Source organism: Rhinolophus sinicus, linkage group LG14, assembly GCF_036562045.2.
Source record: "Rhinolophus sinicus isolate RSC01 linkage group LG14, ASM3656204v1, whole genome shotgun sequence".
Lineage (NCBI taxonomy): Eukaryota > Metazoa > Chordata > Mammalia > Chiroptera > Rhinolophidae > Rhinolophus > Rhinolophus sinicus.
Window position 1 is genome coordinate 1,038,028 of NC_133763.1, and position 17,041 is coordinate 1,055,068.

Genomic DNA, 17,041 nt, shown 5'->3' on the forward strand with positions numbered 1-17,041 from the left:
AAGAAATAAATCTTATATCCTAGTTAAGTGGGCATAGTAAATATTTAAGGATAACCAATAAAACACAAATTTTAAGGGGAGTGTAACTTCCGAAGCAATAGTGGGGAAAACAGTAGAAGAAAACATAAATTTTAAATGGCAATAGAAAAAACCTACAGTTTTTGAAAACAAGCAAATAAAAATAATTGTGTAAAACAGAACAAATTAAAAAATCAAAATGTAAGAATTTAAAAATTCCAAACATAGCAGTAACCTCAGTAGATGTAAATAGACTAAACTTGCCAGTTACAAAGCAAAGTTCTTAAATAAATAAAAGGAAAATCCCGGTGTCTACAGTTTATGACAATACCCAGAGTGTGACAGCGCCCGTCAGTGAGGGTGTAAATCAGAAAGAACCGTTACACGTGGTGCATACAAGTATAAACTGATCAGCCCATGGAGAAAAAACCTAGTAAAACTGAACATTTCCATTTGCTGTGATTGGAAAATTTCGTATCTAGATCCATTGATCATCTAACCATAGTCTGGCCCGTGTGCGCCGGGGGAATGTTGTCATACCAGCAGAGCTGGTCACAGCAGAGAAAGAGCCACCCTGCATGTCTGTTAGGAGAGCTGATATGTACTTCCTGCTTGTTTATTTACAAAAGGGAATATTACATGGCAGGAACACACGGTTAATATCGCTACAAGCAACAACATGGGTGGTTCTTAGAGAAAACGAGGGTGTTGGGCCAAGTCTGGAAGAGTAGAAACCTTATCACATCGTGTGTTTTCCGACTCAGAAGCAAGCAACAGTGAAAGACAGGTGCACAAATGTGCCCTGAAAGCGGGGAAATGTGTCCCAGTCAGAAGAATCGTGACTGGGCTGAGGGGCCGAGGGACGGAACCTGGGCAGCGTAGGATATAAACAAGATGGCAGTGTTCTGTGCAGATGTCGAGATGATGGATTCCGGGCTAGGTCAGTATTACGCTTTATAATTGACATGCATGTCAGGTGTATCGTTTTACGTGTATCAAATAGTACAGGTTACAATTGCATATTTGGAAGAGGGTCTGGCAAAGAGCATTGAACCCCCAAATGCTATTTTACGTTAATCAAATTGTACCAATCACATTGACATTTTCATGCGAAAGAAGCATGTGAATTGAGAATTAAAGGAAAAGTGTAATTTCGACAGAAACAGGAAGAGGGGACTATTAAGGCAAAACGACTGTGTGGGGAGACTCAGGGAGAACGAAAGGAAAGGTGCGTCTAGAGCAGGCTTCTCAACGTCAGCTCTGCTGACCTCTGGGACGGACGCCGCGTTGCTGGGCAGGGTCGCTCAGTGCAGCCGACAGCTGGCCGCCCTCAGACCTGGCCCTCACCTTAACTTTCAAATGGCACATCGTTTTGTCTTCTCGGAGTTTAAACATTTTCCCTGTAAAGAGGTGCAAAGTGTGTTCCTTTATTTCTTCAAACATAGAATGTATTTTAGCAGACAGTATTTTTATCCATTTTCTTAAGTTTTTGATGTGAAATAATTGGTTTTCTGAGTTCTTGTAGGCAGCAGTGCTTTCTAATCAAAATGTTATGAAATGCACTCAGTAAGGTTAGTAAGACTTTTGAAAAAATATATAAAAAATATTATCAAGAACTTAGTTGCATATTCAATGTCTTACACAAAACTAATTCAGTAGGATCACACTCATACCAACAGTGGAAACCAGATGAATTTCATCTTCCCGGTTTCCGTAGCTGAATACATGACAACTTGAGTGGAAGGCACACGGAGCTGTTGTGGGGCTTTTAAAGCATGTCCGCAGCTTGTATACACGGTCCCTGTGTAATGCAGCCCGACCCCTCTCCCGCCAGCATGCGTCCCCTAGTGACTCATGTCTAATACATGGGACACGGTGGGGGAACCAACCGCGAGGTCACACGGGGGCGTGGCTTCTGCTGGGAGCTCGTGTGTGCGCGCTTCTCTCTCTCTCTCCCCCTCCCTCTCCCTCCGCCCCCTTATGATGGCATTTATTCTGGTTGGACATGCAGTGGATTATAAATTCTTACTGTGTGTTCCTAAAGCTCGTGCAGACTCCCAGTTCATGGGCAGACATTGAAGGAAATGACATTCCTTTTGGTGTCGGCACTGTGTCTCTTCTTCATTCTGTCCTAAGTGAGATTATAGTAATGTCTTCTATTTGGTTAAGTGTACTTGAGACGTGTGTATACACGTGCGTGTGTACGCATGTGTGTGTGTACACGTGGGGGGGGATTGTGAATTCACGGACAGTCGTGTTCATCACAGACGAAAGGCTTTGTCTACAAACAGACCTGGATGTGAACTTGGCAGTGCCACTTACCAGCTTTTTTTTTTGTTTTTTTACATTTATTAAATTATTTTCCAATTACAGTTGACATTCAATGTTCTCTTAGTTCCAGGTGTACAGCGTAGCAGTTAGACATTTCTGTACCTTACAAAGTGACCCCCATACGTCTAGTCCCCCCACACACTACAGAGTTCTTACAGGACCATTGACTGTGTTTCCTGTGCTGCACTTTACATCCCTCTGTTTTGCAACTGCCAATTTGTACTTTTTTTTAAGTTACCGAATCCAAACCTTTGCTGCTTCAGCTGCTGCTTGGGGCTCAGCACACCCCTCACGGGGACGTCTTGAGGATTGACTTCCGGGTTACGGCTAGCCCCACCAGGCTCCTTTCCATTCCTCTGCAGTGAAGGGGGCCACTGCTTCATAGGTATTAGGCCTTTTGCAATTTATAGATAATTAGTAGTAAAAGAAATCTCAAAATCAGGAATTTACACGCCTTGCTTTTTTTAGAGTCCATCTCTCTAATACATTTTTAAGTCTTCCTTCTGCTGGAAGATATGGTCAAGACTACAGTGAAGGTACTGTATGAATTTATTTTCAAAGACTCTGTAAAAGTCATGAAGCATAGGTGCTGTATTCATTGCTTCACTTACAACACACACACACACACACACACACACACACACAAATGTGTCAAGCCACTTACGTTATGGTTTTCTTCCAACTCATGTATCCTAGAAAGAAAACATTCTCCAGAACATTTGAAATTCATAAGCACGTTGCCAACAGAATATCCTGCCAATTTCTGAGCTGAAACCCAGACCTTTCAATGATTTGTTTACAAACGAAAATGAGATGAGCTATTCTGCTACACCTATGTTGAATAAATCATGGCCAGATGAAAGCACTTCTATTACTAAAAAAGAGAAGTGTCCTTTTATTCTTGCTTTCCTTTTCATCCTCCTGGTTGGTTCACCGCACTAAAGACAAGCGTAAAGAGAGCAGATAAGGAGGGTACTTAGGTGACTTCACATGCTTTGAAGAGCCAGAAATACGTTTCACAGTTTCCTCTGTGAACAGCAGGCCAAGTGTGAGTCTTCTCCTCGTGTCCCTATGTGCCACGTAAATGCATGCGTTTAACTCCATTGCTTGACTAAGGGTAAGAAAGGACGGTTGCTTGAGATGAAGAGTCGCCTTTAAAACAATATTTTAAAAATCCCCACCTGTTGAACAAAACAGGTCCTTCTGGGGACATGCTCCCAACAGGGAAAACGTCAGGTCTGGGTGAGTCACTGAACTGGCTCCTTGACCGTATTTGTTGGTGTTTGATTTCTATCTTAATGTTTTATGAAAACACATCTGTTTATAATTTGTTAACAAACCTCCCCACAAAGACGTGGGTACAGAGGATTGTTTTCATTGGTTGCTTTTGCCTTTTTTCCCCTGTAAAGAGGAAATTCTCCCTCCCTAAGTAGTCAGGTCTGTCACGTCACTGACATGCATTACCAGGTGGGAGTGTGGCATCTCACTCGGAAGTTGTGCGTCTGTTAGTCGTGGGGGAGGAGCAGGGATCCCACTCGGGGAACGTGGAGCTGTGTCCTGGGCAGTGTGCTGAGTGTGTCACAGACACGGTGGTAGTTAGCCCACCAGCCACCTGGAAGGAGGTGACCTGAAACCCCCTTTACAGATAAAGGCCTGGATCACAGAGATGTTAGTGAATTACTAACCCCTACAGACAATAGCTGAGTGAGGGTTTTAAGTCTGCTTTGTCTTAACGGAAGTTAAGAATTGAACTGCCTTGACAATCACATGTGATGCTGTGCGAATGCATTCAGTTGGGGGGAAGCCCCTCGGTTTCTCTGGTCCTCTGAGGAGCTTGTGAACCCCAAAGAGCTCAGAATTGCTGAACTAAACTCAGTTCCCCAATGAAGGACAAAGGACTTAGGAATGTTAACTTTGAAGAGCCCTGGCACTTCCTGTCGCCTGGCAGACAGCACACAAATTGATCACACGTTAGGAAAAGGGTTTATCAGGGGTTCAGTCATTCTATAAATAGTTCCTTGCGCATAGGAGGTAACTGGTAATTTTTAAAAGCATCTCCATCACATAGCGGCCGCTGGTCTGGAGACCGTGGCCTGTAACAGCGGGGTTGCTGTGCCAGGAGTGCTCAGCGTCAAGTGGGACAAACAGTGCTCACGTCCACACACAGATGGGCATATGGTCCAAATCCCTGCCGGAACGTGGCCTTGCAGTTTATTACACTGGGGGTCCCCTTCCCCGGCTGGCATAGAGCTGAGTTATTTTAATGCTATTGGTTTATTCTAGGGTGCTTATTAAATGAAAAACTAGAAATGTCATAGTGTAGCTTTGGAAAACCTCTGCTGATTTTTGGAAGACCTGTCATTAGGTGGGTATTTAGTTTCCTTATATTTCAAGTGCCTGAAAATATCAAAATCTAAGCAAGGGAAAGAGAAATTAAAAACTCAGGTTAGAGAGATCAGTGGAGCTGGTGTTCGAGTAGGTTTGTAGGACGGTAAACGTTAGAATTATTTATAGCACTTTTTACATATGAAATATTACATAGTCAGTTTTTCCCATTCAGGATATGTTGTCAGCAGAGGCACTAGCCTATGAAAATGCATGGAGGGCGGAAAGAGCTTAGCGCAAAGCATAAAAACATAATTATGACAAGGAAATTATAAATAATGCATTATTTTTCATTATATACAGTTCAGTGTTCTGAAATCACATTGGAGTGTATACAAAGGAAAGAAGATTAGAGATACAATTGAATGCCACAAGCTCAAAACCAAAAACCTTGCCCAAGGAGCAAGCACTGTTTCTGTGCTAAAGAGGGGGGGTAGGGGCTGGTTTGTCCTCTGTGGTCTGTGCAGATAAGATCAGGTGCATCACAGCCTCATAGCGGGAAGTCTTAGGGGATGTGAATTAAGCATAAGTTACAGGAGCTGCTATGGTTTTCAGTCTCAGGAAAGAGAGAAGTCTGCTGCATTTTATTTTAGTTTTTCTGGCATTTTTTTTTTTTTCTTGGTTGTTTTCTGTTTTTGCTTTTCTCTCTCTTTTTTTTTTTTTTTTTTTTTTGCTGGGGGCTGCTGCATTTTAATTGTCTAAAACCCACTGCATGCCAACAACTTTTGTTCTTAGTGGAATGCAAACCACAGGGTAGCACTTCATTGAACAGCTAAGCCCTTTAAAGTGTTGTGTGGCTGCAAGTCAGGTTTGATTATATTATTGCCAATCATCTGAAGAATTGCCTGGAGCTCTTGGCCAGTATTTCTGATTGAAAGTGCCCTGGCAGCTCGGTGGGTCATAGGTTCATATCGCATCCCGCTAACTTCCCCTGAGTTTCACGTCATTCCCCAGACCAGATGCCTCCACCCTGGGAAATGGGTTCAGGGACACTGGATCTACCCAGGAGCACAGTCCATGGGAGGGAGCGACCTTTGCTGTTCTTACTTTGCTTTACTTTTTGGTCTTTCATGTTCCTCTTATTAGGGAAAAAAAAAATATTTGTGGTTTTAAGACACTTTTCCTGTGAGAGATCTGCTGTGCTCTTCCCAAGTCCACAGGGTCCCAGAGGCTGATGGAGACCCAGGGCCCAGCATCCCTGCCCAAGAGGACAGAGTGACCCTGCGCGCTGTCCCAGGGATGCCGTCAGGGCACCTGCTTCCGAGGGAAGGGGACGCGGCAGACAGGAAGGAGGCTATGACGGCTGGTTTTTTCCTTTGGAAGAATAAAAGGACACGTGACCCCGTAAAGCCGCTCTGGGACTCTGACCAGGAAGCTGCCTCTTAAGAAACGGGTCTGATGTGGGCTCTGCAGGTGACTCTTTAGAGCCGGCATTAGGTAGCAGGTCTGAGAATGCCCGTGGCCGCCTGCCCCGCCCCACCCTGCGGCCACGGGGACCGCGCAGCAGCCCCCACGTCCCTGCGTCCCGTGCAGACTCCTGCATCTCTTCCCATCACCCGTCCTTGCTTCTGTGGGCAGCTCTGCTGGGACTACAACGTGCGTCCTGCGTCATCCCCATAGCTACGTGTTGGCTTTTCTACTCCAAGTAGCATCTTTAAAAACACTCCTGCTTTCCAGTAGCTGTGTAGACCTGTGTCCTCTGTTTTCCGCTGTCTAACGTCCTGACCTCCCCACCCCACCCTCCCCTCGCTCCCATCATTAGAACCCCTCCTCCGCAGTGGTGAGTGAAAGCACCCGGGTCCTGGCTGTCCCCAGCAAGCCCCTCTGGCACCTGCTGGTCATTCCGCGTGCACACAAGCGCTGCTGCCCTTGGCTGGGTGGAGGGTGACCCGCCGCACAGGGAGCACAGTCAGTAACATTGTAATACGTCTGTATGGTGCCAGGTGGGGACTGGTCTTACTGGGCGGGGGACTCACTGTGTAAGTTACAAAAATGTCTAATCACTACTCTGTGCACCTGAAACTAACGTAATACTGTGTGTCGACTGTAACGGAGAAAGAAAAGTTTTAAAACGATGACATAAGGAGGAAAACTAATAACACCCTGAGTTCCAGTCTCGACTTGCTCGTCACAAGACGCGTCCCCTGTCCACCTGCATTTTCTCATCCACATAAAAGTAGGGGTTGCCTCTGGTCTCTGTTAGCACTGGGGTCAGTGTGGATGTTGAAAGAGTGCGATGTCATATGGCCCTGCTTCGTCATCGAGAGGGGATTTCGGCAGCCGTAGCAGCGACTTCTGATGCGGCTGCTCTTTTTCTCAACTTTTAGCCCCTGTTCTTCCTTTTCAGTTGCTACGTTTCTGTGACTTCATTGTCACCACCTTGCCAGCTGCACCCCCTTGTTAAAATAGCCTGTTAGATTTTGCTGGTGGTAAATGCATTGCGGAAATCATAGCGATAGCTGAAATAAAGATGTCCTCTCTTCCTCGGGTAGAATGGCGGTAGCAGCAGGGTGTGCGCTCTGTGTCCCTTCTGTCCTGGGCTGTCAGTGACATCCGTGTCTTGTCTCCTTTGCACAGGCAACGACTTGTTTCTCGTGGCCGTTCACGAGCTAGGACATGCCCTGGGCCTGGAGCATTCCAACGACCCCACCGCCATCATGGCCCCGTTCTATCAGTACATGGAGACCGACAGCTTCAAGCTGCCCAGCGATGACTTACAGGGCATCCAGAAGATCTACGGTAAGCCGCCGCCGTCAGTGTGCTTCGTCCGCAGCCCACAAGCCCTGCCGCCAGGTCTTCTCCGGGACAGGGACTCACATGTCAAAGGGGGGTTCCTGAATGAAAGCAGGAACCTGTTGGCAAGTGTTTAATCAGTCAGGTTCTGTTGACAACAGGCCCAGGTCCCTTAATAGACAGATTATGGGACAGTCTTACACACCGATACGATTTTCTAATCAAGTTGAGTTGAAACCAATAGGTACAGCAAAGAGCTGATAAGCTTCAGTGTTTCCATACAGGTGACAATACATATGAAATGAATGAAACCAATGGTAATAGTGTGTACGTCGGTACAAACCGACAGATTGATCTCAGGTTATGGTGGTTGATGTCAGATGTTCCTACAGAAATCACTTTTGAAGTCGCAGAAAACACCCTTGTGTGATGGATAGAACTAAATCACCTGGAAAGTGTATAGTTTTTGGACTGAGAGTGACAGGTAACCGTTGGTGAGTTTACTAGCGTAAGTCAGCATGAAGTTCTAGTGCAGCAAAATTGCTTTTATTGATGGTGTCCAGTCAGCACATGCAAATTGAGGCAAAAGGGAAAGAGGCTGTTCCCGTATTGACTCTAATCCTGGCTCCCTCAGTGGAACCAGTGACCTTTATGAGGACGTGTAATTGTTAGGTACTTGGCATTTGTAATTCCTACACACAGAAGAGCTTTACTCAGTTAATGAGGTGAAGCGTTCATCGTGCACCACAAGTGTGCTGCTCTCCAGATGTTAGTTAGTATCCAGTGCCCAGAAGATGTCGTTTGTGCTTTTGAGTAGCAGAGTTTAAGTTTCTAATGTGTTTTGCCTTCATTAGTTTCTTTAGTTTCAATCTCAGTGGTACGTGCCCTTACAGGGTTTACACAGATTTGCAAACGTAAGGTCCACTGTCGTGCTGCTCGTTGTTGGGGGGAAACTAAGGAAAGAGAGATGTGGGGGACACCGAACTGGGGAGAGCTGTGAGGCCCCGTACCTAAGAGCTTCCCAGGGGAACTGCAAGGGGCTCCTTCCCGGGACCTCCTGAACCAGTGGTCCAGACTGAAGGTCCGAAAACAATGTTCTTTCCATATCGAAACATTAAGTGAGAGCAGCTCTGTGTTTCTTTTCAGAGACACAAATGCCCGACCAGTGAAGTTTTGCCTCGGTACCAACTCCATTGTGAACCTTGGCTTGACTTAGAACCCTCTTTTTAGAAGCAGTTCTTCACATTAATATTTGACTAGTGGTGTTTTAATCAATAGCTATCTTAGATTCTGTATTCATGTGGAACACTGTCCTAGCAATTTATCAAAACATCTCATTAGAAGAAAATAAGGGAAGTCGGGAAAGGTTATAACATATAATTGGAGACCTAGGGTAGAATAAACTTTGATCCGTTTATGTTAATGTTTTAGAAATATTTGCATAGACTCTGTCCATCAAAATCTAGGGTTCACTTTAGTGGACTTTACATGCTACATTCCTTTTCGATTATTTATTACTTATACACCACCTACTTCCAAAAAAAGATTTCATAGCAGCTTTTCCGATGAGGACTGTGGTGAAGGAAAGCCTCGTTCCTTGGATCCGGGATCTAGCATGGTGAGCACGGTTTCTCAGCCTCGGCCACGGTTTGTTTGCTGGGAAGACGCCGTGTTTCCCAGAACACACACGGGCTCAGCGACCTGTAGCTCACTCAGCCTGCGCTCTGGAGCACACTTTCCGGCACTGTCCCAGCTTCTTGTGAGCCAACAGCTGTCTTCCTGTTCCCAAGGGCCACCTGACAAGACCCCCCCACCCACGCGACCTCTGCCGACGGTGCCCCCACACCGCTCTGTTCCTCCGGCTGACCCTCGGAAGAATGACCGGCCCAAGCCTCCCCGGCCGCCCACGGGCCGACCTTCCTACCCGGGAGCCAAACCCAACATCTGCGACGGGGACTTCAACACTCTTGCCGTCCTCCGCCGCGAGATGTTCGTTTTCAAGGTAGGGAGGCCACGGGGTTTTTTTTCACGGTATGTCAAGCGTCTACAGCGTCGCTTTAGAAAACCAGTTCTCATTCATTCAGGCAGTGATTTTCCCAGACCTCTCACAGTCAGAAGGTTCAAAAAAAGCATCTTAAAACATAAACGCACACCTGGGCTTAAATGTCTAGTGGGAGATTGCTGGGACCCTCTTATTTGGGGAATGCGTTTATGTCGGCAGAAGCCAGAATGCCTGGAACTGTGAGGGTAAGAGAACGCCCCTCGTTGAGAACAGATAAAAAAGTACAGTTTGAACCATGTAACCACTCCCAGGCACTCTGCGGTTTGCACACCTGCACGGGACCCCGTAACGTCACGTGACAGAGCATTGCTTTAGGGGGAGTACTGATGGTTTTCTTTCGGGTTTGCTGGTAGCCATTTGAGTTAAGTCTCTATGAGGCTGTTGTTTCGATCTTACATATATATGTGTTGCTCTTTTCCTTAGTCCGGCATTTGTAGCTACTGAATTCATTTTATTTTTTTTAAAGGTTATAAGCTGAAACTAAATGTGTCTTTTATGTCATTGCGTTCTCAGACAATAACACTAATAAACAGTGTATTAAAGTAAGTCACATCCTATTGAAAAGTGAATATAGGGTAATACCAACAAGTAATTTTCTCCCTCAGTATTGCTAAACCGGTCTTACAGGTGAATAAAAAATAAATGCTTTATGCCAGCATTACAGTATTAAAATAACCACATTTTCCCAGTACCACCCATTTAAAAATAAAATACTGTGCTTTCTTTTTTGGTGGACACAAATCAATAAGTAATTATGGATTTAGTCAATCCTACTTATGCAGAATGTTCCATCTACCAGACGCTGTCCTTTGAAAATACGCATTTCATATACTTTGTAACTGGCAAAGTGCTCTGTTTCCTTTATTGGATAATCAGATTTGGATGTGATGTGACATGTACCAGAGTATCGTGCTGTCCAGGAAAGATCGATGCTTTTGCTAAAACCCAGGAATAGAGTTTTGGATTCTGTAAATGCCCTGCAATGCTTACTTAGATATCTCCTATTCAATTTAAGTAGGTTAGTAAATTCAGATGCACCAAGTAACATTAAAAAGCTTACGAGATATTTCTGTCTATTCTACAAGTCACCAGATGACAAGGGAAGGACTTTGTTTGCACTGTTTTGGCTGAAGTTCAACATCCCAGCTTCATGCCGTGATATCGTGGTGATGTCACCCGAGTGTCACCTTATCTGAGCCTGTGCGGTGAAACTGAGTTTGCGTGCCTTCTTTTCATTCCTCCCATCACTCTACTCAGATCATGTGGGCTCGCTTGGGCTTGGGTTCACGGACGTCGCCGTTATTGAACTAAACTATAGCCAGTGTCCTGTTTCTGCAGCAGTGATCGGCCAATGTGGCATTGACTGAGAGTGTTCCGTTCTGCCAGTGGGCTCGTCCTCGCCCAAGATTTCCATGAGTGGCATTACTTAAATCCTTCTCGTATGATTTTTAATAAGAAGATCTCGACATAAGTGAAAGCTAATATCATCAGGCACTATTATTTTCTTACGAGAAAGGCACCTTGCTTTGTAACAGGAGTTTCAACATGAGTCTTTTTGGCAGCAGCCTCCTCTTAGGGGATCTGATTTCCTGAGCTTTCCAGGCCCTCACTGACTTAAAGTGAGTTCCCATCGCGTCTGGGCCTTTTGGTGAAGACGTGTGTGTAGTGACTTCACTTAGATGTGCATTTCTCTATGAGGATGGAAATAAACTATCCACTAGAGCATATCACATTGTCACATATATGTCCTACACGAATAGCATCCCATCCTTACACGTGAGAAAGCTAAGCCTTCCATGCAGCTTCACAGTCTTTGGGGAGTGGACCCGACTTAAAGCAAGGCAGCGGCAATCAAAACAAATGCCGGGAACTGGAACAAAATCGCAGTAACAAAGGAAGCTTTGTGCTTGCTTTAGAGAAGGTGATTCTTACGAGCCGTTCCTCAGAGTGTCAGCTGTGTCTCATGGAGCCGCGGCTGAGGCTGAGCTGAGACATTTGATTGTTCAAGTGAAAACTCTCCAAGTTCCTTTGCGTTACAAGATAAAATCATTGAATATTTAGTTACTCTATGGTGTGAAGGAAAGCAGGATGAGCCAAGCTTGTACCGACTACACTGCAGAACACAGTATTTTGCTGTTTATAAAAGAATGCGGTGGTAACGACATTCTTCCTGGAGCCAGGCACACGGGGAAAAGAGCAACAAAACAAACAAACAACTGTATCCAACACCTGGAGCTCTTTTAGTGCAGAAATGAAAAGGAAAGCTTCCATCTGGCTGCTGACCAGACTCGGCCTTCGCTAACAGTAGCTGATTCGTGCCCCATGGGCCAAGCCCAGTGAGCACTGGACAGGACCCCATTTCCTCTGCGAGATGGCGGTTCTATTTTATAAAAGAAGAGATTTTGTATGACAGAGATTGATTGATTGATTGATTGATTGATTGATTGATTGATTGATTCAGAGAGAGAAGAATAGAGATGCTCATGGAAAAAGATCGTTTAGAGGTATAAGTTTTGGTCCTCAATTATATTTCCATCATCTTGCTTTGTGACTAACCTCTTCACAATTGATCACAATTGAACTTTGATGCTTCTATTCAGTGGCGTATTATCTCTTGGTCTTCAATGTCACCGTACTTCTCATTCTGTGCTAAAAGTCTCCCCATGGACTGAGGTTTACCCTTTCATTTATTTTATTTGGTTTTAAACACTTTTCCCCTTGTTGCATATTCCTCTGTTTCAACTCTAGTGTCACTAAGGGGTAGAAACGACCATGGGTCCATGTGGTGACTTCCCACCACATGGCCGTGTGGCCGGTGGGGACGGGGAGGCCCCGAGTGTCAGCACCACCAGGGAGGTGTGTCGGTCAGCTCTGAAGGTCACACACAGACCCGTCGTGTAGAGAAGTGAGTGAGAAAGCGCAGGAGCCGTACCTGATCAGCTTCCCATGCGACCTCCCCACCCAGAGGCCAAATCCAGCTACTTAAAACTGGGCTCCCGGACTCCCTCACACACCTGCTCCACCTGCTTCTCTCCTTCCATCCAAAAAAGGGCAGCTCTTCCCATTTATTCGGGAAATGAATGCATTCTAAAAGGTGGAGCCACGTCAGTTGTCTGGACGTTCAGACACATTGGCGTCTAGCCGTTTCTCTCCCCGCCCGCTGCTGCAGTCCTCTGAAGGCACTGTCCCTTCCGCCTCCCGCTACACTGTCCCCTGGATGGGCTCTCCTGCTCCCTCCCTCACCCTGACCCCCATCCCATCATCAGTCCTGCACACGGAGCGATCCTGTGAAAACACGCGTCATGTCTGCTTTGCCAAAAACCCTCCAGTGTCTGACTCATAGCAAAGCCAAGGTCCTTATCAGACAAACCCATGCTGGGTGTTTGTCCAAAGGAAGTGCAATCACCGTCTCTGCAACCCATGCTCACTGCGCGTTATTGACAGTAGTGAGAAGTGGACGCAACCTCAGTGTCCGTGGACGGATGGGTAGATAAGGAGACGTGGTGTGTGCATACAGTGGGTGTCACTCAGCCTGAGGAGACATGGTGTGTGCATGCAGTGGGTGTCACTCAGCCTGAGGAGACGTGGTGTGTGCATGCAGCGGGTGTCACTCAGCCTGACATGTGGTGTGTGCATACAGCGGGTGTCACCCACACCCAGTCTTACACAAAATGGAGTTCTTGCCCTTTGTGACAACACAGATGAACCTGAGGACGTTATGTAGGCAGAATCAGCCAGACACAGAAGGATACTGCATGGTTTTATACGAGTATTGGAGTGTGAGCAGTCAGACTCACAGTGGCCGAGAGTAGTGGTCGTGCCCAGGGGCCGGGGAGTGAGGGGTGTTGGTCAGAGGGTACAGCGTGCACTTACCAGATGCACAGGTGCTGGAGACCTAATGCACAGCAGACCACGGTAGTGAGGATGGATCGCCGACTTGAAATTAGCTGAGAATAGGTCTGTGTTCTCACCAAATGTTCTCGCCTTGGTAACTAGGTGAGGAATGGGTGTGTTGATTACTGTGATTGCCGTAATCATTCACAGTGTGTACTTCTGTCAAAGCTGCAGGCTGTACCTTAAACACACAGAAGGTTTATTTGTCAGCAGCACCTCAGTAAAGGTGGAACAAAAGGTCACGGGCACTTCAGTTGCCCAGGAGGCCACAAGGTCAGCCCCTGCACTCCGCCTCTCTGATGCCGTCCCTCTTATTCAGTTCACGTCTCCTAACTCAGTTCCAGCCACACGTGTGTCTCTGTGGGTCCCAGGAGTTGTGTTTGCTGCTGGACCGCACAGCACACAGGCCATGGCAGGAAGCAAATACTAGTTAAGTGTCTCTGATCTCACGTCCTCAGCTGTGTGATGGCTGATAACCTATGTCACAGGTGTGCAGGGAGCGCAGGCAGTGGGAGCTGTTCCATAGCCAGACGCTGTATTGGACTTACTCATGTACTCACTAACTCGAATCCCCTCGCTGTTGGAAGTGATTTGGAAAAATCACTTTGAGCTGAATGAAGACCACAGAAAATGGCTGTAATTCTGAAGGTGTCAGGGGAAGGGATGGAGGGGCGTATTGTTAGTATTCATAGCCTTTTACTCGGGGAAGTGAATACCAACATTCTGTGGGCAGGGAATCCAAAAAGTGTTTTCCAAACAAAGTATAGTTGGGGACCGTACACAGCCAGGAGACTCTGGGCATACTCGGAGCCACGCGTAACGGACTGCCAGCAGCCCGCCTGCTTACGGTAACGGGACCTTCTGAGCGGGTCCATTCATGTCAGACCACAGGCCGCGACTGCCAAGACCGGAAGCAGGGCATTCATTAAACATCCCTCATACTGTAGGACAGAACCCTAGTGTTTCAAAGGTTTTAGGGAAACATTTAAGGAAGCCGTTAGAATCACGGGCAATATTGCATTTTAATGTCAATATGTACTGACTTTCAAAATATTTGTATTCAGTTCTGGTTAAGATTTACTCCTCGAAACCTTCAGACTCTTTGATAGCCATTTCCTGACGCCCGACGTGTGGAGTCAAGTGTGCAAGTGTCCGGTAGAATGGATTCAGTCACCTGGCTGTCCAGTTCCCTCGCTAGTCGTTTTATTTTGGGGTGACTTGAAATGTGTTAAGTATGTATATTTGAGCACTAGTTTTGGATTCAGTAAAACTGTTTTTGTTAATGTTATAAATGAAACACTTAATGTATGAATACAGTATGTTTTGGAGACTAACACACATTTGATCATGTACTTGTTATTTGATATAAATTTATAAAGTGAACAGAGTAATTCTATGTAGTTTATGCAAAACATCTTCTCAACGTATGTTGATTGTGAGCTAATTTGAAAAACCCTTTATTCCTGAGCAACATTAATCTTCCTGTTCTGGAATTTTTAATAATATAAATATGTTCAGTGTCAAAACATGCTTTTTCTTGTTACGTGTTTGTCATACTCTATACGCTGAGATTTTTACATAGAAAGGTGTTGGACTCACACTCCAGGGTGCAGAGCACTTGTACCTGAAAGCAAGATCAGTCACGGTCTGTGCTGCACGTACAAAGCAGTTTGTTTTATTTCAGAAGTTCTGAAAGCAGCACGTTTCTAACTTTTCCTCCATATTTGGCATTTGTGATGCTGCCACTTGGACCTGTCCTATTTCTGTAAAGCACAGACGAGATTCGGGCTTTCCATTCCTTAAATAAACTTTATCTACGTCCTGAGAGGATTGTTGTGCTTTGTGGATTCTGTGAAGCGATTCAACATCCAGCCCGCGCTTCAGAATTTCTTAGAAGCACCCATTTATTTTATCTGTTGCAAGAGGGTCTTACATGTGTAAATATTTAAAACTAAGTAGAGGCCAACTACCATTATTTGCAAATTATGTGACAATCTACTTCAAAATTCTGTGAAAATTACAGGAAAAAATATACGACTATTAGCAATGTTAAGAAAGGGGTTATGAGCCATAGTAAGAAATGGAAATAACCGCTTTTCTAATAAGCACTTAGACTATATAATTGAAAAGTAATTTTCTTGACATAAAAAAAAGTAACTCTCAGGATTAAACTTAACTAGTAATACTTGGTCTGTAGGCTGCATTTAATAAGTGATTTATTAAATGAGCACTGTTTTTGCTCCTAACTCTGTCTTTTTTACGTTTAACTTCAATTCAAGAGGTTCTGACTGCTTTGTTTATTCTCCTATATGTGCTTCTTATATGACTTTAAAGTTTCAGAGCTTTGTGTGTGTGTGTGTGTGTGTGTGTGTGTGTGTGTGTGTGGTGGTTATTTACATGGTTATTTTCAAGAAACTATAGATAATATCAATAGCGAATGAGTAAGATTGAAAATATTTCAGGTTTAAACTATAGCATTGGTATGTTTTATAATAAACAGGAAAATGTGCATAGTTTCCAGAAAATAACCCATGTGGGGTAATTCATCCTGAAAAAATGAAGCACAGCTAAAATGAACATGGCGTCACTGCAGCTTTCTTGCCAGGGGGGAAACAATTTCCCAGCGATCCGCATTGTCCAGTGCATGGTCGTTAGAAAGTCCGCCCAGTGGGATGGAATGCAGTCGTTTGAACGTTTAATTTTGGAGAATGTGGGAAAGAATGAGCCATGATTATAACGTATACACAAAGTAATGCCATATAAAATTTTATGTGTGATGAAGTGCGTTATTTCAAGTACGTATGTTGACAAGGCATAGAAATGATAGAAAATGATGTTAGGCAAATTGTAGAGTGATGGCATTGTACTGGGTTACAAAATGTGTGCTGTTGTGATCATGTCTATACATTTCATAGCTCAGCATACAGTGGCTTTAAAAAGGCGTGACACCTGTGAAGGTTGTGGTACGTTGACGGGGACACTGTCGCTGTTTCACAAAACAAAGGTGGCAGGAAGCGTGAGTGTGAGCACTGGGATCTCCCTCAGGCTGTGACAGAGCCTGGTCTCGTTCAGAGTCACAGGGACCAGTTTCCGTGATGTGACTGAACCTGGCAGCAAGGCTGGCCGTCCAGTGGGATGGGGTCTGTGCCCACTGTGCATTGATCTCCAACACAAATGTCCTGTAGTGATCGAGCTCGTGTGTTGCTCATCTACCACCATTTTGTGGGCACCGTGGTGAAAACGTATTCCGTTCACTATAGAAATACTCTCAAATCGTGTACATGACAAGCTACTTGGCGGTTAATCCAGAGTGTGCTGTTAATTTCCGCAGCGCCAGGGCTGTCACAAAGCGGTTTGTTAGCTCAGCAAACCCTGCGAGGCCCTTCGCACAGGGCGGTTCCAGCCCCTGCTGTCACTGCCCTAAGAGTGACAGTGTGGTCATGTGCAAAGCTCCATGTGACCGAAGAGACGGCAAGGGAGACTGTGACAGTCCTTGCTCTTAAGAAACCGACCACTGCGCTCTTGTATTCACCCTGTTTACTCTTTAATTCCATCGAGTTTGATGGCCAGCAAATAGCAGCTGGACGCTGAGAAGGAAACGGCGCAGGGTGACCCGTT

General features: G+C 45.4%; 1 protein-coding gene across 9 annotated transcripts in view; it reads left to right on the plus strand.

The window, feature by feature from the left end:
* MMP16 (matrix metallopeptidase 16) overlaps nucleotides 1-17,041 on the plus strand; it is a 605,275-nt gene that overhangs the window by 558,566 nt on the left and 29,668 nt on the right. For all 9 annotated transcript variants that reach the window (XM_074318982.1, XM_074318986.1, XM_074318989.1 and 6 more), the window contains 2 exons: nucleotides 7,312-7,473; nucleotides 9,258-9,469. In XM_074318982.1, the coding sequence (XP_074175083.1) occupies nucleotides 7,312-7,473; nucleotides 9,258-9,469 (374 nt within the window). The remainder of the gene's footprint in view (nucleotides 1-7,311; nucleotides 7,474-9,257; nucleotides 9,470-17,041) is intronic.